The sequence below is a fragment of the Danio rerio genome, chromosome 1 (genome assembly GCF_052040795.2).
Source record: "Danio rerio strain M-AB ecotype USA chromosome 1, GRCz13ab, whole genome shotgun sequence".
NCBI classification, from domain to species: domain Eukaryota; kingdom Metazoa; phylum Chordata; class Actinopteri; order Cypriniformes; family Danionidae; genus Danio; species Danio rerio.
In genome coordinates this window covers 47,369,499-47,396,229 of record NC_141021.1, presented here as the reverse complement: position 1 = coordinate 47,396,229, position 26,731 = coordinate 47,369,499, and the positions used below count along the sequence as shown (strand labels likewise).

Below are 26,731 nucleotides of genomic sequence, written 5' to 3'. Positions count from 1 at the left end.
CGGCATGTTTTCTTTGCGTAAATGTTGAAGAGGCTTGCCATAACAGACTCGCAGGAGAGCGACACCTGTATTTAAAAATAGATTTGTGTTTTGCAATGATTGCATGCAAAAACCCTTTCAAATTGCCGTCTACTGAAACTAGACCAGTAATTTTTAGTTTGTTTAATGCAGTGAGCATCTGTACATCCCCATTTTGGTCCTTATAAGTGAGGATAAACACTACAATGTGTGTGCTGCTTAAAAAAAAATCAGCTTCATGTCTCGATGCAGCATCATCTGCCTGCACGAGATCTCGACACCTGATGGCAACGTTGCGGGTTTTTTCCCATTAATTCCCCCACACGCGTCATTAATCCGCCCTCCCAAAAAAACCGCAACAATTTGCGAGAGGTTTCTGCGATCTCAGACGTGGGAGCAATAAATACAACAGCACGTGTTTTGGGCGGTCGCGGACACACGGCGATCACGTGGCTGAGGACCAACACAAGACGAGCAGGAGAGAATATTGGCAGTCGCATCCAGACGGAGGAGAGCAGAGTCGCACCAAACACAGCCGCAGACATGGACCTCGAAGTGGAATCCGCAGAGTAAGTCAAACACTGGTTTTGTTTATTACATTATTATTGTAATTTCATGAATGGGGGTTTATTATTAATGATCTCCTCTAATCAAAGCAGCTTTAAAATGGTATAGATGCGTTTTTAATCATTGACGGGAACACTTATCCAAGGGAAAATTGAATAGAACTGTTAAACAATGTAAATGATGTCTGAAGTAAAATATTGTGCATTCGTTTTCATTGATGAAAATCATCAGTTACTACCTGTGCTAGGCTAGACAAAAGTTTTGAGAAGAATTTAACATCTTGGCTGAGCGACAAATGACGATATAAGTCATCTCATATCCGATATAAATAATAGAAAAGATATAAAGATTACATGCAAATGACTATTTCTTTTTTATACATTTAAAAGTAGACTATATTGTTTACGCACTTTATGTAGAACTTAGGGCATATTTATTATTTAAAATCTATAAAATAACAAATAAATATTAATAAAATATGAACACTTCAAAAACTAATAGCTACAGGTCCAATATAAAAATCTATAGAAAAGGATTGCTAAACAAAATGCAAAATGTAAACATTCGACTTGCAACTTTCTCGCGATGCTCTTATATAGCCTATATTTATCTATTTTTGTCATCATCCTCTGTTGTAATATTGCGCACATATAATAATGAAAAACTACATATTTTGTGACACCACAATATAAACAATAAACGTTTTTAGCCATACGTCAGCGTGTTTTGTTTTTCAAGTAGACTAAACGCAGAACTAATCACACTTAAAATATAGATAAGGAACTTATTATTTAGTTAATCCAATGCTACTGGGTAAAAGTGTGACATATTGTATGATTGACGGCGTCGTTGACTGTTTGCAGCGTGATCCGGCTGATCATGCAGTACCTGAAGGAGAATAATCTGCACCGCACTCTGGCGATGCTCCAGGAGGAGACCACCGTCTCTCTGCACACGGTGGACAGCATCGACAGCTTCATCTCGGACATCAACAACGGGCAGTGGGACATCGTGCTGCTTGCCATACAATATCTCAAACTTCCCGACAAGCTGCTCATCGACCTCTACGAACAGGTAAAGTAGTCAAGGTGCATTTTAGGACCAATCTGCCCAAATGTAACAAACGCTACAGTTGTTAGAATAATGTTATGTAATGAAATATATAAATGGTAAAGCATACGCAGAAATAAACGTTCTCACAAAACTGATATTTCTGTCATTTAGCTTCTCAAAGTACTTCTTTCTTCTGTTGAATGGAAAGGGAGTTATTTTGAAGAATGTTGGAAACCTGTATGCATTGGCTTATGTAGTATTTTGTTTTATACTCTGGAAGTCAATGCTTACCAGTTTCAAAACAGACTTTATAATGTCTTCTTATATGTTCTACAGAAAAGGAAACTCATAAAGGTTTTGAACCACTTGAGGTTGTGTGAATAGTGAGAAAATAAATATACATTTTTGGGTAAGCTGTTCCTATCAAAAAACATACAACTTTTAAAAATGAATATTACTTATTTTTTCATCATCTACTGTATTACCATTTCTCGCAACAATAGTTTGGATACTAAAATTCTTGACAATCCTTAAACCAAACTTTTTCCGTTTGTCATAAGGAAGATTTTGATAATAAAATGTGATGCATTTTAATTAGTGCAGCTCAGAGTGTTTCATTTTGACATGAACGTTTTGTTGAATGACAGTAGTGAAATATAATTTCACAAAAGCTAATTGAAACATTAAAGTGAACAATTTTTATATACAGTTGAAGTCAGAATTATTAGCCCCCCTGTTTAATCTTTTCCCCAGTTTCTGTTTAATGGAGAGATTTTTTCAACACATTTCTAAACATAATAGTTTAATAACTCATCTCTAATAACTGATTTATTTTATCTTTGTCATGATGACAATAATATTTGACTAGATATTTTTCAAGACACTTTATACAGCTTAAAATGATATTTAAATGTGCAATAGGTGAATTAGGTTAACTAGGCAGGTTATGGTAATTAGGCAAGTTATTGTATAACGATGGTTTGTTCTGCAGACTATCGGGGAAAAAATAGCTTAAAGGGGCTGATAATTTTGTCCCTAAAATGGTTTTAAAAAAATTAAGAACTGCTTTAATGTTTGCTGAACTAAAACAAATAAAATTTTCTCCAGAAGAAAAAATATTATCAGACATACTGTGAAAATTTCCCTGCTCTGTTCAACAGCATTTATGTAATATTTAAAAAGAAAAACAAATCAAATGGGGGCTAATAAATCTGACTTCAACTGTATATTCAACTGTATTTTGTAAATTACTTTTAAAATTAAACCCTGAATAATATCAAGTCGTAATGCCATTTGTTCATGCAGTATTGTCTTTCTTGATGTACATTTTCAAAAAACAGTTTTGGTATCTATTCGCTGCTTAAGCCTCTATTTCAATGAACTGAGCAGAGACTAGAAATGTTCTGTTGTTGTTTGTTTAGATTGTGCTGGAGTTGATTGAGTTGGGTGAGTTGGGAGCAGCTCAGTGTTTACTAAAGCAAACTGATCCCATGATCATGCTGAAACACACTCAGCCTGAGCGCTACTCACGCATGGAGACCCTGCTCACACATCCATACTTCGACTCGCAGAAGGTAAGATTTAAAGGCTCATTTTGTGAATTATTTTTCCAAATTAATCAACAGTTGGATAGTTTTGCACCACAAGTTACAATACTTATATGTCTTTGCACTTTCAAATCACGAAGATGTCAGAATAACACTGTTAACATCTATAGGCAGAAACGTTGATGTGTACTTTGTGTGAATGTGAACTTACTGTATATTAATCTCCCAAATTACAAACGTCTTTTAAGGTCATTAGAGTATTTGTAAATATAGAAATCTTGCATTTGTTTTTATTGCTAAATAACAGAATTACTAAGTACAGGAAATAGTAAAAGTTGTCAGAAAAAAAAAACACAAATCTGTGTTTTTATGATTATGATATATTGATCACAGCTGATGCATCTCAACAGACAGTTGTTTACAGCTAAAGTAACTGAATAATGGATTGCATAATCACACTTCTCCGTCCAAGCCAAGGCGGATGATATTTTTGTGAAACAATGAATAACTACTTTTTTTGGCATTGGCTTGCAGGCATATCCAGTGGGCAGCAGTAAAGAGAAGCGCAGACTTGCTATCGCTCAAGCTTTTGCTGGAGAGGTCTGTTTGGTGCCCCCTTCTCGTCTCATGGGTCTTCTTGGCCAGGTTTGACACCTTTCATTTCTTTTCTTTTTTTTCTAACCTGTTGCAGGCTATTTATATATGTGGTGCCTTTTTGTATTGCCTGTATCACACATCCTTTGTTTTTACAGGGCCGTATATGTGAAGGGGCTCTTTATAGGTTACAGGAGACCAAAGCGCTCAGACAGTTTGGCTCATTAGCAATGCTGGTAAGGAAAATATAAAGTATTTTAGTAGTTTAGCATGTTTAAGCTTTCAAGAATTGTGTATATTCTACACCAGGGGTCACCTATCTCATTCCTGGAGGTCTGGTGCCCTCCAGGGTTTAGCTCCAACTTGCCTCAACACACCTGCCTGGGTGTTTCAAGTATACCTAGACCTTGATTAGCTTGTTCAGGTGTGTTTGATTAGGGTTGGAGCTAAAATCTGCAGGACACCGGCCTTCCAGGAACAAGTTTGGTGATCCCTGTTCTACACCATATCTATTAACTGAGCAGTATTAGCAGGTTTTTTCCTTGTTCTCTACTAATTCTTTGTCTTTTTTTGCACACATTGTCTTTTGTAAGTCACTGAAGTGGCAGCAGCACCAGGGTCTTCTGCCTCCCGGGATGTCTCTGGAACTGTTTCGGGGGAAAGGTGCATTGAAGGACATGGAGGAAGAGCGTTTCCCCACACAGCTCAGTCGCCTCATAAAGGTGAGTTCAGTGTGTAATTAAAAAAACTCTCAAATGCAGATGACATGCTTATTCATGTTCAAAATGTGTCAGACGTATTTAAAACATGCTAGCAACATGCTAATTCATGTTAGCAAAATGTTTTACATGATAATACACATGTTAACAGTATGTTAAAATATGACCCTTGTGCAAAACATTATTGAAATGTGCTAGCAACATGCTAATTCATGCTAGCAAAATGTTAAAACATGTAAGCCATGCTTTAAAGTATAGAAACATGAAATGTGGTAGCTGTTAATTCATGGTCGCAACAAGTTAGTTCTAAAGTATACTAGAAACATGGTAGCTACTTGCTAGTATAGTGTTAAAACATGTTAACAGGATCCTAAACATGTTAAAATATGATAGCAATGTTTTAATGCATGATAGTGCCAATACATGTTAGTAACAGCTAAAATGTTTGTCATGCTGAATTGCTAGTAAGAGGCTAATGCCTGCTAGCATCGTGTTAAAACATGGTAGAAGCTAGCAAATGTAAAATCATGCTAATTGAGTAGTATGAACCATGATAACAACATGCTAAAACATAAGAGATATGCTAATTAATGTTAGAAGCTAGCAACCAGTGTTGCCAGATTGGAAATGTCAAACTATTGTAAAAGAACGTCAAAATTATTGTATTTGGAGGATATTTATCGTACACGAGTCAAACTGAGAATATACAGCTATTATGTAGACAAATAGTGTTTCGATACAACTTGCAAATTGCCACAATACATTAAAAAAACTAGGCTTACTTTAGTAGGAAGGTTTAAACTTTACCTCCAAGTCGATGCCATTGCCAGATGTTGAGGGACTCATTTCGCTGTACAAATTTAATGCCGATATGGACCAAAACATGGAACACAACTTTCAAGCAAATTTGCACACCCTCCCAAACTTTTAACACGAGCCCATTTAGAATAACAGTAATAAGCTGATTTCGTGGCCTTGTTTTGATGAGATTAACTTTGGAAAAACATGTTTACATAATACATTTGAATGGGGAAAAAACGAGAACAAGTGCAACTTTCCTGTCCTTCTCACCTTCCTTTTCAGCAAATGTTTTTACTTTCTTGCTTAAACGATCGACCTCAACCTGTAAACTACTAACTTAAACATGGCCAAACATTCATCCATTCTCCACGTTGATTGGCTGAGAAAATGTAATGTAAGATAAGATAGGAAACGTGCCTAACTTCATGTTCTCCTTACAGACAGTAGGCAAAAGATGCAGCTAGATCAATAGACGCCCTAAGATTACAATGAAATTCTTTTTTAATGCCATGAAATACTTAAATTATCGTATATCATATGATTTTTTCATTATCGATCGTACAGAAGTCAAAATTATCGTTCAAATAACCTAATTATTGTTTTTCTGCTAGCAACTAAAGTGCTAACTTAAATTTTCGTTTATAGATTTCAATGCTCTTTAATTCAAACATTCAGGCAAGTCCTGAGGTTTACAAAATCTCTATGCTTATGTTGAGATATTACTTTAATATTTAGAAATACTGATATTAATAAATGTGGCAAATATCAGTTGTAATAATAAATATTAATTATGGTTTGTATAAATGTGTTTTTATGTTTTGTTTTTTGTCAGAAAAATATGAAAGCTAAAGTTATTGCTTGAAGGAGATGGCACAAATGTTTTCAGATAGAAATAAGTAATGGTTGCTCTGTCCATCCGCATTAAAAGGTCTATCTGCATACCCTTCATGCTACAGGGCTCAGCATATGAACATTTATTTGCTTTTGTGACCTGAGGCTTTCAGTCTTTGTGTTCTGCCAATCTCACTTTGACACTGCTTTTGGACTAATATCAACACACTGTACTCAATTTGTTAGGGGTTGGCAGTGTCTCAAAGCACAGCTAACATTGTTAAAGTCAGGACTTAATTTGGGGTCCAGACGAGTGCTTGGATTTCTGAAAGTTATTAAAATATTAAATATAAGTTGGTCAAAGATAAATGTTTTTTTTTTTTACTTTAAACAAATTAACAATTTTGCAACAATATTAAATTCAATAGCTAACATTAAAAATAATGCTATTCTTTCTTATTTTAATACATTTTCCCATTTTCTTTTGGTGCCATTACATGTATGATACAGTTCGGACCAAAGTCCCATGTAGAGTGTGCTCGATTCTCTCCTGATGGACAGTATTTGATCACTGGATCTGTTGACGGTTTCATTGAAGTCTGGAACTTCACCACTGGTAAAATTTGCAAGGTGAGTATGTACTGCAAGCGCATAGATTATACTGGCCATTAAATACATAGATTTTCCAAGACATTAATCTTGTTCTGTCACTTTCTCTTCACATTTCTTCATTAGTGGCATGAAGTAAAGCTCTGAAAAAGACAAAACCCTCACTGTTTTGATGCTTTATTTTAAATCAGTGCTTGATTTCATTAGTATCACTTTGTTTTCACATGATTTACAATGTTAATATCTGTGTAGATTGAGTTGATAACTTTAGTTTATTTTTCCATTATTTTTATTAATGTATACTAATTTATGATGCAGAAATGGATAGATGGGCTTTATTTGTGTGAACAAATAGTGTTGCACTGCCTTATGTTACCTAACTTTCTCTATTATGGTTTGTTTTTATACTCATATATTTTGCTAGAGTTACACCTTGGTGTCTACATTACTCCACAACTTTGACCCATGCAAACTGAGCATTTTGAAACTGCTAAAGACCCCATTTTAGTTTGAAAATACTGTTGTTCTGTTTCACTTCAGACAAACTAAAACACAAAATTTTAGGGATGTCCAGATCCAGTCACATGATCGGAAATCAGTCCTGATCACTCAGTTTCAGTTTCGATCGGATTTGGACAATTTCTCCCGATCAGAACTCGAATCCTCATTATTTTTTACATATCTATAGTTATGCGGTGTCATAGAAGTTAGACCTCTTTCTTGACTTCACACAGAAACAGCAACGTGTGCGACATGACATCACTAAGTTGCAGGGACGCTACTGGTTAAATGCTGGCAATTTAGAACACAGAAGCAGCTTGAAGCAGAAATCGCGAGTATGTCTGCGGTGGTCTGGAGGTATTATAAAGTTGATGACGACAACATTGCCATAGCAAACTGTGAGACATGTAAACTTGGGATTGACAAAGGTGGAAAGGAAATGGCTACATTTAACAAAACAAACAAACTGATTTGTTGAATGTTAAAATAAGGTGAATTAAATATAAAATAAGGATAATCCTGAATTTTTTTTGCTCTTCTTTCAACAGTTCACACTTAGCTGATGATTGATAATAAAGCTAGTTTGGCGTGCTGTCCCGGGAGAGAGCCCTGAGCTTATAAGATCCTCGAGCCCTGGGCTCCCTACCGTTGCAAAGCGAGAGGGGAGTTTGAGCTCAGGTAGATCTCGATGACTCCCCCTCTTGCTTATTGTAGCTAAGTGTCAGATATGGATGCTGAAGGTGTACTTAGAATTAAGCTAAAATATTTTGGATTAATTGTTAGTGTGCTTGTTTTTGAACTGTGGGAGGAAACCGGAGGACCCGGGGAAAACCCATGCGACCACGGGGAGAACGAGCAAACTCCGCACAGAAATCTGGTCTGGTTTGGAAAGGAATTAAACCAGGGGCATGCTTGCTGTGAGGCAACAGCGCTAATCGCTGACCACCGTGACGCCCGTTTGAAAGGAGGGAAAGTAGGGTTGGGTGAGGGGGGTTTCTTCGAGATTAAGATATTGAGATAAGAAAAGTCTGGTTATTTATAGTGAGTTAAGGATCGTCTGATAGGATAATCAGCTATTAGCTAAAGTTGGAACAGCTGTGAACAATCATAAGCACGTGATCCTCTCGAAATTTGTTTATAAATAAACTTCACTTATGCATTGTAGAAGTATCGGATATGGTTTCAGTATCAATAGATACTCAAAATCAAATGACTTGGACTTGAACTCTGACTTGAGGGCAAAAAACCTGATCAGGACATCCCTACTAAATTTGGAAATCGGAGGTGTGGCTATGCACAATCGTCAAGCCCTTCTCATGTGGCCACTGCACAACCAGTTGACTGGAAATACAGATGCCAGCAAAATATGCACTCTCCCAGTGAGTTTGAATGGTCACTTAGCATCATTTTAGGCTGGATAGTGTCGATGGAGACCTTAAAAACACCAGTGGACATTAAAACAGGGGTTTTAAAATGAAAAGCACTAGTGTACAGGCAGACTTAGCTACCCTGACATGCCATGGTGTGCTTAATAAAGTCTTTTAAGACTCATAAAGCCCAAGGGAGGCAAGAGAGATGCTTTTCTACCAACTTTTTTAATCTTACAATGAATAGAGCCATTGAGTATAGCTTAGAAGAGGTGAGATGTGACCATATCTAAAAATGTGTAAGTCAACTGGAAAACAGATGAACTGTAGGCTTTAATGAACTTGTGAAAATCTTATAAAATGTGTGAAAGTGTCTGAACAGCAGCAGAAAATAATCTTCCAAGGAGATGTGTTTCTAAAACATTCAAGAATGTTGAATGTTGAACATTTAAGAAGCGTTATGATTTTGAATAGAAAAATGTTGAATTCTTGAGCATTCTGTCCTTTTTAATGTTGCATTTTGGTTTGTTTAGATGTCTTTGTATATTTGAAACCAAAGTTTCTTGTCATTTGTGTGTGGAAGGAGACTGAGAGCCATTTTCCAGCAGTCTCGGTCCACTAGTTTGGTGTGTACACTAAGATTGGGATGGCAGCGTTCACACTTATTCAGATAACCAGAGCAATTGATTTAGTTTTAATCAAGCCAATCTTGCCATTTGTGAACAAACCATAAATGTGCTAATGTTCCAGGTCTATAGCAGAATCTCAAGCGGCTCTGTTGAGAACTGTTCGACTTCACAGATTTCCTTCTGGTGGAACTTGTCTTGACAGCGGTTGGTATGTGGGCTGAAAATGACAGGTCTTTGTCAGCGGTGACGTCAAGGTTTTTGGCATTCGGTGTGAATGAATTCATCGAGTTGTGTATTGAAATGACAGGGCTCTGGCACTGGTAGTTCTTGGCTGGGTGAACAGCAGCACAGCAGTTTTCAGTATATTCAGCCTGCAATGATGGGCTTTCATCCAGGGAGAAATGCTTGCCAGACAGTGATTCACGAGGATACTGTAACCGCTTGCAAGCGTTGGAGAGAAAAATTAAACTGGTTATCATAGACATAAGAATAATTAGAGATGTGTTAACTTTGCTAAATGTCATTCTTGCAATAAAATTAACTCTTTCCAGGAGTTTCCCTGCTAAATATGTTTAATTATTGCAATGCTTTGACATTATTTATTAACAAAAAATGCACTTTTAGCCAGTCTACATTCATATCTGTGTATTCTCAGGCTGATTCTTCCAATTACAGAGCTCAAGAACATTATCTCCTTCATCCATGAATAAAGGCGACGCATGCGTGATGTCCTAGGCCTGTTTTTGAGGGGGCAAAAATATACTTTCACATTTAGTGTGGCTTAATTTTTCTGTCGGGAGAGCCTTGGTTCCTAATGAAACCTCAGAGGTATAGAATATGGGTCACCCCACACTCTGTGACGTCTATCAGGTTGGGCTGAGGCTGTTGGGGACAAAAATAAATCCTGCCCCATTCTCATAAGTGGACTTTCCACTGCTACTGTGGAATTTGAATATACAGTAAGAGACTGAGAAAAATCACAAAGTTGTGGTTGTAGATTTTCTTTGTTTAATACAGAAACTTTTAAGACTATTAAGAAACTTTATAACCCTAAATTATTTTAATTTCTAATCATTTATTCATTCATTCATTCATTTTCTTTTCGGCTTAGACCCTTTATTAATCAGGAGTCGCCACAGAATAAACAGAAAAGAAAATGAATGAATGAATGTTTTACGCAGTGGATGCCCTTCAAGCTGCAACCTATCACTGGGAAACACCCATTCACTCTCATCCACATACACTACGGAGAATTTAGCTCACCCAATTTGGACTGTGGGGGAAACCAGAGGGCCTGGAGGAAACCCATGCGAACACGGGGAGAACATGTAAACTCTACACAGAAATGCCAGCTGACTCAGCTGGGGCTTGAACCAGCAACCTTCTTGCTGTGAGGCAATCATGCTACCCACTGCGCCACCATGACGCCACTCTAATAATTTATTTTCCATTTAAATTCATTTAATTGAACATTTTGATTAACTTTAACATGATGTTCATGCATTTACAGTGGGTAAAATAATTGTTGAACACACCATGACTTTTCCTGCTACAAGTATTTCTAAAGGTGCTGCTGATATGAAATTGTACCAGATTTCTGTGACAATCCAAACATCTAAAGAAACCAAAACTTTTGGCACAATTCAGCCATTCAATGCAATGACAATGAGAAAGCACTGAACTACTAAAATATATTTAATTATTTGTTTAAAAGGCTCTCTTGGTCTGCAAATCTTTATGGTTCTGTGGGTTTCATCTATGAACTCTGATCTTTAGCTTTTATTTTCTATTGGATTAAGGAAAGGTGGTTGACTGGGCTTTATTTTCTTTTCTGAAACCAACTGAGAGTTTCCTGGCTGTGTTTAGGGTTATCGTCTTGCTGAAATGTCCACCCTGGTTTCATCTTTATCATTGGGTAGTGTAGATTTTGGGGCTGAAGCAGCTAACATTCATTTACATTGCTTTCTAACTACTGAGAGATTTCAGCCGCTGTCTGGGCTTTCCATGCCTTTTTACACCTTCCCTTCTTTATGTCTTCAATATTTTTTCCCTGTGTCATTTAATTTTATACACATAAATTTACATGATCATTTTCTAAATATGTTTTTCGTATATATGGATTACTTGGGTTGTTATTGACATCTGTTGAAAATGTTAAGTCAACAGCGCCTTTTAAAATGTGTTTTTTGAGAAACATTGTGTCATCCTCACTACTTTTTGAACCTGCCATGTGTGTTGTTTTTGTGTGTGATGGTTTTTGTGATTGTTTACTTTGTGGGCAGGATCTGAAGTACCAGGCTCAGGATAATTTCATGATGATGGATGAAGCTGTGCTGTGTCTGGCAGTAAGTCACGACTCCCACGTGATCGCCTCTGGAGCTCAGGATGGAAAGATACAGGTGAGGTCCTGATATTAAGAACAATTGATTGTTGAAGAGAACTTTATTGGCTATATATTGTAATGTGTGAAGATACTTCTGAAAAGATTTATGGAAAAACATGTATGTTTGGTTTCTAGCAGATCTAAGAGACAATAGACGGGTTTCCATCCTAACCTTAAGTTAATATATTCATAAGTTTGTCAAAAAAGAAATGATCCCACATTCACATTAATTAGGTGCGATTGCATCTAGTTAGAGTGGCTGACTGTAGTATTCGTAACCGAGCAATCAAGGGCATGCCTAATGGAGTTAATTCATTGGTCATGTAGGTGTAATGTTCGCTATGTCAGAGTTTATTCAGCAAATACATTTCCATCTTACATTATTCAGATTTAACCAAGTTCGAAACAACCTCAAGTGAGCATATAAACGTTAACGTCAAATGTTTTCATAACAAAAATGGACGTTTTCGTCACTCCTTTATCATGCAATACTTTAAAATGCGCATTAACACAGGGTGATGGAAACCCAGCTATTGTTCTCATGATCAAACAGAAAAAAGTATACTCTAATTACAGACATTAAATAGATCAAGATTAATGATAAAAACATTTACCATGTCACAAATTATTTCCATTTCAAATAAACACTTTTGATTTTTCCCACTTCAGTACATTACACATTCCATACACCTCAAATCAGCATTGAATGATTCTTAAGTGACACCAAACAGTGGAGTAAGGATGTTCAGATATTACCTTTCATGCTGTGTGTGGTGTAGCTGTTTATGATTGTAATAGGTCTACAAAGTGCATGACAAATAAAACCATTGTCTCCTTAAAAAAAGAATAGATTCTGAATGGCCAAAACAAGTTTCACTTCCCAACTGTTCGTAACAACCAATTACAGCAAACTGGATCATCTGACAGGTCAGAGAATGAATGAATCTGCAAATGAACCATTAGAGACTTGAGGAAATATTAGGTGAATTCAAATGTATATGATAGGAAATGGAAGTGTTTTTGTGCCCTTGTTAGTTAATAGTAGCACTTTTTTGAATAGAATAATAATATTTTAAAGTATTACTGGTTTTATTGTCACTCATTGAATTGGGAAATCTATGAAGTGCTGCTGTGGTTCATGACAAGACCTTTGAACTAAAAATTGTAGTAAACATTTGAAGTGGATCAAAAACTTTTATCAAAGTTGTCCTAAATTTATTAAACAACACTCATTCATGCCAGACATTCATGCCAATTTTGAAATGTAGTCAAATGTTGACTATTGTATGCCAATGAAGTTACCATATGCTTTTATACCTGTCAACACTGGGATTTGAAAATAAGGAATAAAAAAAATTCAACAAATTACTAAATATGTTCATCTGAAGCTGTTTCATTGTAAATAAACAGTTAAAACAGTCAGTAATTACAGTCAGTTATTATTATTAGTATTATTCATTCATTCATTCATTCATTCATTTTCTTGTCGGCTTTATCCAGCCGTCAACTTATCCAGCAAATGTCAGTTCAAACTCGCACCCAAAACCCAGAGTGTCCACTTTCCCTCGGCTTTAAATAACTTGTAGCGTTTGTGAAGCAGCTTCTATTTATCAGTATAAAAGTGCGTCTGACAGTTGCGCACCAGTATATTAAACTTTTGAGTATTGCATAGGAGGGCCAACAGCACCTGTAATGGAAAGGAAGGGAATCCTGCTGTTTTTATATTTATTTTAAACTGTTTCATGCCTAAATAAAAGGAAAGCACAGAACAGATTAACATTTAAGAGCAAGTGGCGTCCCCTGGTGGTTCGGCAGTATGGGTTGCGTATGGGGAGAATTGGTTCTTCAATGTTTTTTGCCACTTTTCATAGAAACATTCAATTACAGGAAAAATACAGGAAACATATAACATGTTTAGATTATTATTATTATTATTATTATTATTATTATTTCTGTTCAAACCCACACCTAAAACGCCAGAGTGTCACTTTCGCTCTGCTTCAAATTGTGTGTACAAAATCCGTTTGTAAAGCAGCATCTATTTATCAGTATGGAGCATGTCTGACAGTCACCCACTGTTACATAAACTTTTGAGGATTGCATTTGGAGGGCCAACGGCACCTTTAATAGAAAGAAATGAAATCCCGCTGTTTTTATATTTATTGTAAAGTGTTTTCAAACAAAAGGAAAGCACAGAACAGATTCACATTTAAGAGCAAGAGACACTTCCTGGTGTTTGGTTGTATGGGTTGCGTATAGGAAGGATCGGCTCTATAATGTTTATTGCCATCCTTTATAGAGAGATTAAAATATGTAAGAAATATTTTTTACACAAAATATTACCTTTACAGGATGATAGCGGGATAGCAATGTAAAATACGGGAGAATCCCGGGAAAATGGGAGGGTTGGCAGGTATATATGGTTCTTCGCCTGATAAAGGGTTAATTCAATGAGCAGTTCTCTTCAAAACATTATTGAAAAATCATATTGAACCTAAAACTGTGAGTGGCACTTTTCAGAACTCAGTCTCAGAGATTATTTTCTTATTTTAGGTCTGGAGAATTCTGAACGGGACGTGTCTGAATAGATTGGAACGAGCCCACAGCAAAGCGGTGACCAGTGTCTGCTTCAACCGGGACAGCACTCAACTACTGAGTTCATCCTTTGACCAGACCATCAGGTTTAACATATTATTACATGTCCAAACATCATAAAGCCTTATTATTATGCAAATCATCATGCACCGCTTTTACACATTCCATCATTATTATTGCATTATTATTTCACAAGTGGCGTTTGATGGTGTAATGAATGGGTTTTTGGCATCCTGAATGTGCTTTCTAGAGCGACTGTAATTATACAGACATTTAAGCCTTGTTCAGACTGTCAATTTAAATCTGATTAGTTGTGCATCCAGTTGGTATCTGACGTGATTGATTGACTGCCCACACAGTGTATTCATGTCTTCTGCCAATCTTTTGTTTTCTGGAATATCTGCATTGCTTTCTACGACGTTGTGTTGGTATGTCCTCAGCCCAAATAAGTACAAATGAAAGAGGGTTTGCAATACATATGTTATCTTGTCAGAGCATATGAATGTAGCTTGAAATGGATTTGTAAAAAAATTATTTTATATAATGAGAGTGCCGTCTGAAATCATTTTTCTCAGCATTCGATATTTATGTTCAGTTATATCACTTTAAAAATAATAAAAACAAATAGCTCATTGCCATAAAAAGTAAAATTACTAAATCTACAAATCTGAATCTGAGGAAAATGCTTATTTTAGAAAAAAAAATAGACAGCACTTAGTGGTTTTGCCTATGAATTCTTTGTGTATATAATACACTGTACAAAAAAGTATAAATTATATATATATATATATATATATATATATATATATATATATATATATATATATATATATATATATATATATATATGATCAGATTAAACTTAAAATTTAGTTTAATACCCTAGACACGATCTATATCAGCATAGCTGCCATGTTGACGCTACGATCAAAATTGAAATTCTGTGCGACTGCCACTAGAGGGTGAATTTGACAATTTTGTTTGATTGTTATGTGATAAATTCTTGATAAATTCTTAAGTAATTAAATATTTTCTTCTTTTTAGTTAAGAAAATAAGATGCTTTGGTGTTTAACAACCTAAAAAATAATTTAGCAATGTAATTCTATCATTAATTAGTACAATAACTTAGGCAGTTTATTAATTTAAAATCTTATTTTATTTATATTAAGTTTTCTAAATCTCTCTTTTTTTGTCTTCTATGGAATGTCAGCGGCAATAGCCTAGTGGTTAAGTGTGCTGACATAAAGCACTGTGGTGCTCGTGGAGACCTGAGTTCAATTCACCTCTCTCTGCTCCCAATGCTCTTCTGTTTGTAACCTCCACTATTCTGGCCCAATGAAGGGTGAAAAACATCTAAAAAAATATTATAAAAGAATCTAAGGAAGAAACTTAAAGTCAAGCTTTAATAAAAAATAAAAACTATTTCAAGATTTGGACAAAGCAATAGGAATGTAACAGAACATAATAATGTGAGATAAAATTCATGAGAAACAAGAATTTATTTCTCTAAACAACATCAACAACAACTGTATTCTCGAAGTTAAATTACTTTTTTTTCTTAAAACTGAACGGTTTTCACAAAACAAAATGACTTTCTTCTCACCATTGAATGAGTTTATTCTCAATGTTTTATTTAAACTTTTTTTCCCAAATTTAATGTTTTTTCTTGAAATAAAATAACTTTATTTTATTATTGAATGAGGTTATTCTTAACATTTAATTTAAAAAGAATTCTCAAAAAAAATTACATGTTTTTTTCACAAAACTAAACTACTTTATTCTCAATATTTAATGAGTTTGTTCTCAACATTTAATCTTTTTTTTTTTACTTTAACTTTTTTAACTTTAAATCTCAAAACTATATATATATATATATATATATATATATATATATATATATATATATATATATATATATATATATATATATATTTATATACTTGTGGGAATGTGATATTGCATTTAAACAACAGCTCGACGGCATAATCGTGTATATAAAAAGGAAAATCTAACACGGAGAGTCTAAACACCCTTTCTCTATTAGGAACTACTTTCTTCTGCAATTAATTTATATCTGAAGCTGACGTCAGAACGGCAGAAACAGCTGCTAATTTACAAACATCACTTAAGAGCTAGTATTTGAATGATTCTCTACCGTAATGTCTAAAATGATGACAAAACAGGTGATTTTGCTGACATTTTAGGATTATAAGGCTGAACAGCATGATTGTTGCATGTTGCAATCAGGAGATCACAATAATTAACCCCGAAAAAGCCAAAGCAACTCAAACACTACCACAGTACTGTTGTGTTTGCGATAAGGAAAAACACTAAACACATGCAGGCATTTCTTCTTTCTTTCTTTTTTGGGAACTAGTCTGCAGTAACGAAAGCAGAAGACCCATTAGACACAAACAAATGGCCAACCAAAAAGTAACTCTTTGTTATACAAAGAGTGGCCAACGCAAAATGCAAACATTCCTGATATGTGAGTTCCATCTAACACTCAATACACTACAATTACTATGGTATAAATACAGCACTAACCCACATAAAAGAGTGAGTCTCTATTATGCAGTCTCTGTCGCCATCTTCTGGATGGACATTGTCAACCATCTTTGCTCTACTCAGTATGACAGGCTGATGAATGCAGATGCGGTGAATCTATTTTAAAATAGGCACTGTCCTTATAAATAAACTGCATAGATGCAATCTAAACAACTACATTCATGGCTGAAAAAGCCTCAAAAGTACATTATGTTGTCCAACAGCTGCAATATTTGTCTGTAGTGGGTTTATTGATCTGCTGTCACATGTGGGCGGAGTAATACACAAGAGTGAAGAGTGCTGTTATTGCAATATATCGCACGGCTATCAGCCAATCAGATTCGAGAACCAGACAGAATTGTTGTGTAAATATATATACAAGAAGCACTTTTGAGAATGCAAAATAATTGTAAGTTTTCATGCAAGTAACAGGAAAAAAACAGCATTTCACAATTGTATTCCTATGAACATTTAATGAATCCCAAAACCAGCTTACAGATTGAACAGATTGCTTTCACATATTAATGTATGATTTCGTAATTCTCCTTGATCTTCAATGTTAAGCATCCTTTGACTCTAATGATCAGTAATAAAGCATCATGACATCAGCATTCTTGCTTTGTTTTGATAGTCAGCTAATAGCTGTGGTTTTCCTGCTTAGCAAAAAGGAAAAGAAACAGAAGGGGAAGCCAAGCATGTAATGACTTTCACACCAAAAGCGTTATTACATGCAGCAGAAGAAGATGATCAGTTGCTATGCGATAACAAGTGCCAGCAGGAAACTGTAGGTTACCTTCCTCAAAATGTTTTGCCACGGATGCTTTGTAGACAGAAAAAAAGGCAGGGGCGGAGGAGGAGGAGGAGGGAAAATCTCAAGTCGTGGTCTGGGTGCTAAACATCATTAGGAATATTCCGGCACATGCTCCGATTCAGCATCTCGGGTACCAGACTGCAGCACTTTCTAAGGCTGGCTGTCATTTCTAGGCGCTCATGGTGCATGTGGGTGGTGAGAAGCGTGATTGGCCACGTGCTGCGGAGAAGGAGCACGCACAGATAATGTGTTTCTGTAGCCCGCACATCTGCCAACACACAGGCAGACGTTTTGTCATTCCAGCTCTTTAGAATAGGGGGCGTGAAGATGTAAAGCTGTTACGCTATTGGCTCCTTATTGAAGAATGCTAACCACGCCCACTTTGCAATAGATTGGATTTATGCTCTTGTGTGTGTGTGAGGGAGACACGTGAATGCCAGCCTAACATTAGAGATGACGTGTAAAAGTTGGTCTGTTTTATGTTTTATTGATTATTTTTGATAGCTATTGTGTGTTTGTAAATGTTCGTAAGATAGTAATAGGTAGATTTGAGGAATTTTTTGGCATAAATTAGACTGTGGAGACGTGATGCTGTAAGAATCATCACATGCTGAAAGCGAAGTCTCTCTCTCAATTCGATTCACTTCATTTGATTGGCATGACATGAGTACATATTCAAAGTGTACATAGCAAAGTCAATATAGATAATAGGAGTAGTAATCAATATTGAATATTAATTAATAACAATAATAATTCAGAATAAAATAGAAAGGAATATATACAGTATACATATAAAACAATAACATACATACATATATATTTATATAAAACATAATATATACAATGGGCTACTAGATAAGCAGTGGGTCCTTCACCTAGACGAATTCCTGATTTAATTATCACCATGTAGTGACTGGAACTGAGGAATATTCAGGGTTATTTGGCTGTACAGTGAATCTTGTATATTTCTCTCTCTCTCTCTCTCAGTCCTGACTGCAGTAGTTCTGCGGCTGGGCGTCAGCGCTCGACTCTCATGGTGCATGTGGGTGGAATTCCATGTGCTTGAGAGAGAGAATTGTTATTTTTTTTCAATGTTTTGTTGATGCATTTTTAGAAAACATTATAAATGGATCTCCAAGAACAGATGAAAACAATGGCGGAAACTCGCTTTATTATGTAGCAGTGAACGCTACAGATTACCATCGAGTCATGTTAGTTGCAGGCAAAGTTATTATGACTGATGTCAAATATTTTAAAAGTCTGTTTGATGGAAATTAGAGGTGCCGCTGGATGGTACGGGCCCTATGACAGTATTTCGAGAGTGTCAAGAGTTTGAGGGTGTTGTGGGTGCTGGGAAAGTGTCATGGAAGAGTGGGGGTTGGGGGTTGTCGTGGACTAAAGTGGGTGGCAGGGTAATTTGTTCATGGATTAAAGTAAAGAGCTGGGCGGTTGGCATCTGGTTGGGAGGTTGGCATCCCCTAATAGTGTCTCTGGGGGCCCCTAAACGGCTCCTAACTTGACCCCTCCCCTAGTGGCACCCCTGATTGTTATGCTTCATTTTTGTTTTTGGGGTTGCAGTTTTGCTTTGGCTTCACTCTTTGAAGAAATCCATTATTAAATCTAAATATGATACTGATACAACTGAATAAAGTGGTCATACGGCGACAAATTGCTTCATTTATAACTTGTGTGTTTGCTCTGTTGTATTTTTTTCTTCATTGTTATTTGGCTTTGTTTATTGATTTGCTTTGTTGTAGTTTAGCTAGGTATGTTTTGTTTTTCACTTTTATTTTGCTTTGTTTTGAGGTTTGCTTGTATTTTCACTTCAATGTTTTTTTCGCTTTCATTACGCTTTGTGGTGGCACAATGGCTCAGTGGGAAGCACCGTCGCTTCACAGCAAGACAGTTGCTGGTTCGAACCCTGGCTGGTTCAGTTGACATTCCTGTGTGGAGTTTGCATGTTCTCCCTGTGTTCGCGTGGATTTCCTTTGGATGCTCCGGTTTCCCCCCGAGTCCAAAGACATGCGCTATAGGTGAATTAAATAAACAAAATTGGCCTGTAGTGTATGAGTGTGAATGCGAGAGTGTGTGGGTGTTTCCCAGTACTGGGTTGCGGCTGGAAGGGCATCTGCTGCGCAAAACATATGCAGGAATAGTTGGCGGTTCATTCTGGTGTGGTGACCCCTGATTAATAAAGGGACTCAACCAAAAAGAAATTAAATAAACAAATGAATTTTGCTTTGTTTTTGGATTTTATTTTAGCTTGGTATGAGGGTTTTTTTGTCTTTTATTTCACTTTGTTTTAGGTGTCTTGGCTCAACATTTATTCACCAAAGAAATCAATCATCTCTTTGATGTAGGTGTCATGTTATTTTGTTTTTTTTTTTGTTAGTTTGTTTGTTTTTTTATATTTTAATTTTGGTTTGGTTGTTGTTTTGTTCAAAGTTTTTCTTTTTTGCTTTGTTGTCAGGTGTCAGTCATTTCCCGTGACGATAACAATCGACTGATTTGTGTTTTGCTCGTGCTCTGGTTGTATTTTGTTCAGGTATGTTTTTTGACATGGTTTTAAGCATCAGCTTTGCTCAGGGTTTATGTTGTCAAGGAATTAATCATTAATTGATCACATCATAACTTGCGAGTGTGTTCTTTTGTCTCTCAACAACAGAGGAATAATAATCAATCTAATTTGTGGATTGTGAGATGAGAAAGTAAGGCTGCAGTTTGTACACAAAATTTAAAAAAAGGTCTTTAATGTTATTTTAAGGTTTTTCCTTTTGGATTTTAGGCTCTTTGCTTAAAATAATCAATTCATGGCATCATAACATGCTTCCTTTTTATGAATTGCTTCTTTGTTTCGTATGATTTTTGATTGTCGCTCCTTTTCTTGGGCTTAACATTTATTAAGCAAATAAGTTGTGTGTTGTGCTTACAAATACATTTCTAACTCCTTTATTTCAATGATCAGGATTCATGGTTTGAAGTCAGGGAAGTGCTTGAAGGAGTTTAGAGGCCACACAGCTCATGTAAACGATGTCATCTACTCGCACGACGGCCAGCATGTCATTAGCGCATCGGCGGACGGCACGGTAAAAGTATGTATTCACACTGTAGTGTCCTGCCTTTACTAGTCTTTGCCTTTCACATGTACTTTTGAGGATTTTCTTACTCATTTTTGTTTTTCGTCAGGTCTGGACCGTGAAGACAATGGATTGCACCCACACAATAAAAACCCCTGACATCCCTGAGGGTACAGACATCACAGTTAACAATGTTGTGCTGGTTCCAAAGACCCCTGAGCACTTTGTAGTGAGCAATAGGACCAACACAGTGGTTGTTACGAACATTCATGGCCAGGTGAGAAACACTAATTGACCAAAACTGGCTTAAAGGAGTCTTTTTCGGGCCTTTTCATTATTTTTGTACAGTTATCTGAGGTCCATTTATAATGTTACTAAGATGTATATATAAAAATATATATTTTGGAAGCAATGGCTATTTACAGATCTGTTTTGATCTCCCAAATTGGATCACAGTTATTATAGACATGGTGGATTATAAACTTTAAAGTAAACACATACTCATATGATTGGCTAATAGTTTGCATATTTTAATATTTTGGAAATTTACCAGTGATAGGTTGTGGCTGTAAGGGCATCAACTGCGTAAAACATATGCTGGAATAGTTGTCGGTTCATTCCGCGTTGGCGACCTTTGATAAATCAGAGTCTAAAGGCTGATTTATACTTCTGCATTAACCGCACGCATATTCTCCAGCGCAGCTTTCACGTGGTCGTATAGCCCTCGCCATGGCCGACGCTGACATGCACTTTTCAAAAAATGTAACTAAACATCACAATGACATGTAGCGCAAGCTTTGTGATTGGCTGGCTTGGTAGCTGTGACGAGTGTGGGCGGTACTAAGAGCTGCGGGCCCGATGGAGCAAGTGTTTACAAGTGTCGAGTCCTGTGAAGGAGCTCTAGAAAGAAACTGTTGTTTTGTGTTTACCCTATGATTAATGTTGTTGCACGTTCGCCAGTTCTCGCCTCTGAATGAGCACGTTTTAGCTACCTGTACATTAAGGTATCGTCCAGAAAAAAACAAAACACCCACAAAACTCGGCACAGAGGAACATAAAACCTACAAGCTAGCGTTTCAGAAGTGTTATTGCAGTGCAACACCAACAGCATGCAGAAGTATATACACACACGACTACGCGCAAGGCATGCACTGTGGGTCACGGCCAGGGCTTAATTTGTGCCGGAACACTCCGGATCTGGCACCTCTGAAATCTGATCCAGCACTTCATTTTACCGATCCCACCTCCTCACCCATCCGCTTTTTACTTTTTCTGTGCTCCGTGACTTCCTAACCCTCTTAACTTTTGTTCGCGAAAACCAACCTCCGCTCCGGCTCTTAACTTACGTTCGCAAAACCCCTTCGCTATCCAACGGCCCCCTAGAAACCCCCCACCCCCTCCACCACACACCCCACCACCCCTCCTTCACTTTCATGCACAACAACTCTACATCCTCGGGTAGTATGCCGGATCAGTTAGCCCGATCTGTTCCGGGACCTCGCGAATCATAAATTAAGCACTGATCACGACGATCACTTGATGCAGAAATATAAACCAAGCCTTTAGCCGAAGGAAAATGAATGAATGAATGAATATTTTGGAAAACTTATTGAATTTTGCCAATGTTTTGGTTATTTTTCTGAACATCCCGGGACCCTTGCTGTCTATGAAGGGTCAGAAAGCTCTCTGATTTCATCTAAAATATCATAATGTTTTTTCTGAAGATGAACAAAGGTCTCAGGAGATCCGAACGACATTAGTAATTAATAACAGAATTCACATTTTGGGGTGAACTAACCCTTTGAGCTATTTTGAAACGTACTTTTAATAAATTTATTCCATGCCAAGGATCAAGATTTAAATTCATACCTCCTTAAAATGTACACAAATTACCTGTGTGTTTATATTTTCCAAACAGACAGCATGCTGCACATATTTATACCATCTGTGAATTAAAATCCTTGACTAAATGCTGCCTGTTAAGCAGAAGTTAAAAAAAAAAGCATTGACTTCCAACGCAGGTTGTGTGAGGTTTGCTAAAAATAACTGCGCACTTAATATTCTGGGTGTCTGCTGGCGTAAGAGGTGTACCCGTCTCGCCCACTCTTGTGTCGACGCGTTTGATGACTCAGTCCTGCGTGTTTTGGACTGCGCTTTATCTCCTCCTCATTCCTCTGCAGGTGATGAGGAGTTTCTGCTCTGGCGTGAGGGAAGGGGCTGACTTTGTTTGCTGCACGTTGTCTCCACGTGGCGAGTGGATTTATTGCGTGGGAGAGGACTATGTGCTGTACTGCTTCAGCACCATCACTGGCAAGCTGGAGAGAACGCTCACGGTACTGTCACCACACCCCCCCGCCCCGCACAGCACAGCACATGCTGCTTATCCAGCAGACACGCTTCGGTTCAGTCAAGAGCGCTAGACCCACAGCTGGAGGAACTCGATTTCTTGGTACTCCAGAAAAAAAAAGAGAATCAAAATATGTGGTTAATGCTCATCCTTATTATGAACACATTTGAATTGAACAATTTCATTTCTGTTTAATTACTACTTTGTCTATATGTGGGTCTCTTTGATGATAATGAATGTTTTAGTTTGCTTCATTTAAAAGAGTCACAAAACAAAAAACTAAATATAAAATATAAAGTGGAACAAGAAAGCAGAGAAACCCCAAAACAGCAACATGTACAAAGCACAAAAACAAAACGTGTTTTGATCTCATAAATCAATCACAGTCTTCAAACACATTTTGTATTTTGTTGTTTCTCAAGTTTCACTTTTTATTTTTGCTTTTGTTTTGTGATTTCATTGAAAACAATAAGACTTTTGATGATTTGTGACAATTTGTTTAGTTTTTGGGTGTCACTGCTTTTGCTTTGTGATGTATTTCACATCAAAACTTGTTTTGTTTTGGTGTTGATTATTTTGTTGCTCTGCTTTCTCAAGCTAAACCTTTTAAAAAGTTTATACTTTTTTGCTATTAGGCTTTTTGTCACCGCTTAACAAAACATTGCAGTATTTTTTCGATAATTCTTGACAGTGAGTTTAGTTTTTTTGTGTATTTTTTCTTTTGTGTTTTGTTTTTGTGTGTCAAGGCTTTGTTCGAACTTTTAAATTAATCATGCTTTCTTTGATGAAAAAAAAATGATACGTCAAAAAACATTTTTGTTTTCATTTGTTTGCATAATTATATTATAATATAAATGTTCTTTTCCCTGGATTTCTTGGATGAGGCTCTAGATTTAAGTGAAGTTTTTATTATAAATTAATTGCGAAAGAGCACAGGCTTATGATTGACCATAGCTGGTCCTGCATCAGCTAAAGCTGCAGTTAACACTGGACTTTGAGTTTGCGAAATTCTGCCGTACAGCGCTGCAATAAGGAGCGGGATTAAACAAGATGACTAAACATTAAACAAAGCGAGCGATTGATCCAAGTTTTAAATTTCTGTCCAGAGAGGTCATGTTTTGATCCTCGATTGGTCTCACGTTATTATATGATGAGAGTTCGCAGGTCAGAGTTCACCAAGCTTGAACTTTCCAATGCAGCGAACTATGAAACTTGCCTCACGACCTTACATTTCCGGTCTGACATGTTCAAGCGTATGAATGGAAGTCTATGGGGAGAAAAGTGCAGTGTGACCGAATCATACGATTCCTAACTCACTATAAATAACCAAAGTTTCCTATCTCAGTATCTTCATCTTGAAGAATCCCTCCTCCCACCCCTACTCGCTCTTATGTTTCTAGATTGGACGGCACGGCGGCCCAGTGATTAGCACTGTTGCTTCACAGCAACAATGTCACTGGTTCAAGTCCTTATTTGACTAGATGTCATTTCTGTGCGAAGTTTGCTCGTTCTCCCCATGCTCGTGTGGGTTTCCCCTGGGCTCCTCCCAATCCATAAACATGCCATTTAATTTGAAAACTCTGCTGCTCCGTTTCAGTGTGGATGAGGAAAAACTGAGACATCTCAAAAACGGAGGCGGGACTGCTGAGATTCGCTACCTGATTGGGGCTTTTGTGTCATTGCGTATCCTTCCCTTATTTGTCAAGTCCCTATCACAACACATGGCTTTAACGCTACCGGAAGACAGTACCGTAAACATCAAAATGGGCACAGAAATGGGAGCGTTGTTTGCACTATTGTCTGTTTTAGGCGCCATTGTGCAGTTATTCATTTGTTACATTTAGTAGCAACTCGACCTCATCGTCTGTCCGCAAAAATACCTCTCTTGCTTTCTTTGCCATCGCGTTTAATGTTCAACCGGCATTTGTTGACTAACAATAACCAAATGCCGAGCGAGACACATGCTTTCTGTTTATATTAGAACGCGCATGCCCAGAGTGCGCGAATGGTCACGTGATATACGTTTTTAGTGGCGTAGTGTGGACAGATATGTTCAGAGGCGCTAGGTGAAACGCTAGTGTGGACGCGGATCGTTTTTTATCTAAAATGCCGTTTTAAAACTAAAACGCACTAGTGTAAACGGGGCCTTAGTAAGCAGTATAGCTATTCCTATAATCTGTCATTAGCCATTAACAAGTCGGGGGAGTTCATCGAGATCTGAGCTCAATCTCCCTTCTCGGCCTGCTAACAGGAGGGAGCCCAGGGCTCGAGCACCTTTTAAGCTCAGGGCTCTCTCGCAGGACAGCATGTCCAACAAGCTTTATTGTCAACCATCAGCTAAGTGTGAACTCTTGAAACCAGAAAAGACGACTAAATTTAATCAAAACTTCTGATTAATGATGCATCTCTTATTAGGAACATTTGGTTCAGTATAAAGTTAATCTGTGTGTGTGTATAGTAGTGTATATAAGTGTGTAGTAGTCTGTGTATATACAGTGGTCAACATTTGATGTGGATCCAGAAATTTTTTTTTTAAATTGTCCTAATACAAGAATAGGGGTTGTTCATGAAGCGTGATGATCCACTTCGAAGGTTGACTACTGTATATGTAAATAGATTACCTTTTATTTTAAAATTATCTGAAAGTATCTACTTTACATATAAAGTGTGCATCAAACTACACATTAAAATGGCGTCTGCTTTGAATTAAACAATCGCTTTTGTGTATGTCGTCCACAGGTACATGAAAAAGATGTGATTGGCATCGCTCACCACCCTCACCAGAATCTGATCGCCACATACAGCGAGGACGGCCTGCTCAAACTCTGGAAGCCCTGAGCCTCCTCCATCAACACATGGACTATATTATATGCACACGTGTCTCATCTTTGTGGTACCCCTGCAAACACACGTCTCTTGCTCTTCATGCCTGCGATACAATACTGTCTTCCATTCAGAGGATTCAACAACAACCATCTCTTCCCTTCATTAACTGAAACTAACTTCTTAATGCTAACATGGAAGAAAAAACCTGCATGAACGTACTGGTCTCTTACTATTATTATTAAGGGCTTTGTAGTATTGTCTGTGATGATATCCGCATGCCAAATTTAGCCCGGTCGGAATTAATGTGGTAAACGTACTGGCTTCCTTTTTGCGGGCCATTCTTGAGGTAACCTTGTGCGTTTCTTTGATCTTTTTGGCCAAAGAGGAAATAATCAGTGTGTATTTGCTCATAATGTGACACTGCACTGGTCCTGGACTCATTGAGGACATTATCGCATATTTGTACTTGTGTACATTTAGAATTCTGATATGTTTAGAGTTCATACGGTACAATATTGTGTTGATTTTTACAACGGTTTAGTGTGTTTTAACACTCGACCAAGCACATCTACTCGTACTGCATGCAGGTGAACATGATATGCAGATTCTGCAATACTGTATGAGAGTAATCGGTGTGGTTTATATTCTGATAATTACAGATTATTTTCTATCTATACATATATATATATATCTTTTTTTGAGGATAATGGTATAACACTGCTTTACAGTGCAAGTCTCGGAGTATCTTACAGTCCTGGTAAATATTCAAATTCAAGCATGAATAATCCGTGACAATCTACTCAAAAGATCTGTCGTTAAGATGCATCATTAACTCGTTAGATGTGGATTGCTTGATATTTGCAGTAGATTTCTAATAAAGATGTAGAGACGTCTCGATTTACAACATG

General features: G+C 37.0%; 1 protein-coding gene across 1 annotated transcript; it reads left to right on the top strand.

Annotated features, from left to right (window-relative positions):
• Positions 1-510: 510 nt before the first annotated feature.
• On the top strand, positions 511-26,727 carry smu1b (SMU1 DNA replication regulator and spliceosomal factor b). Its single transcript, XM_087237568.1, has 13 exons — positions 511-587; positions 1,449-1,659; positions 3,060-3,212; positions 3,720-3,830; positions 3,938-4,015; positions 4,373-4,501; positions 6,641-6,760; positions 11,519-11,635; positions 14,173-14,300; positions 20,539-20,665; positions 20,760-20,927; positions 22,831-22,983; positions 25,737-26,727. Exons 1-13 carry the CDS (start codon positions 562-564, stop codon positions 25,833-25,835), a joined length of 1,620 nt encoding a protein of 539 aa, XP_087093694.1. The 5' UTR covers positions 511-561; the 3' UTR covers positions 25,836-26,727.
• The last annotated feature ends 4 nt before the right edge of the window (positions 26,728-26,731 follow it).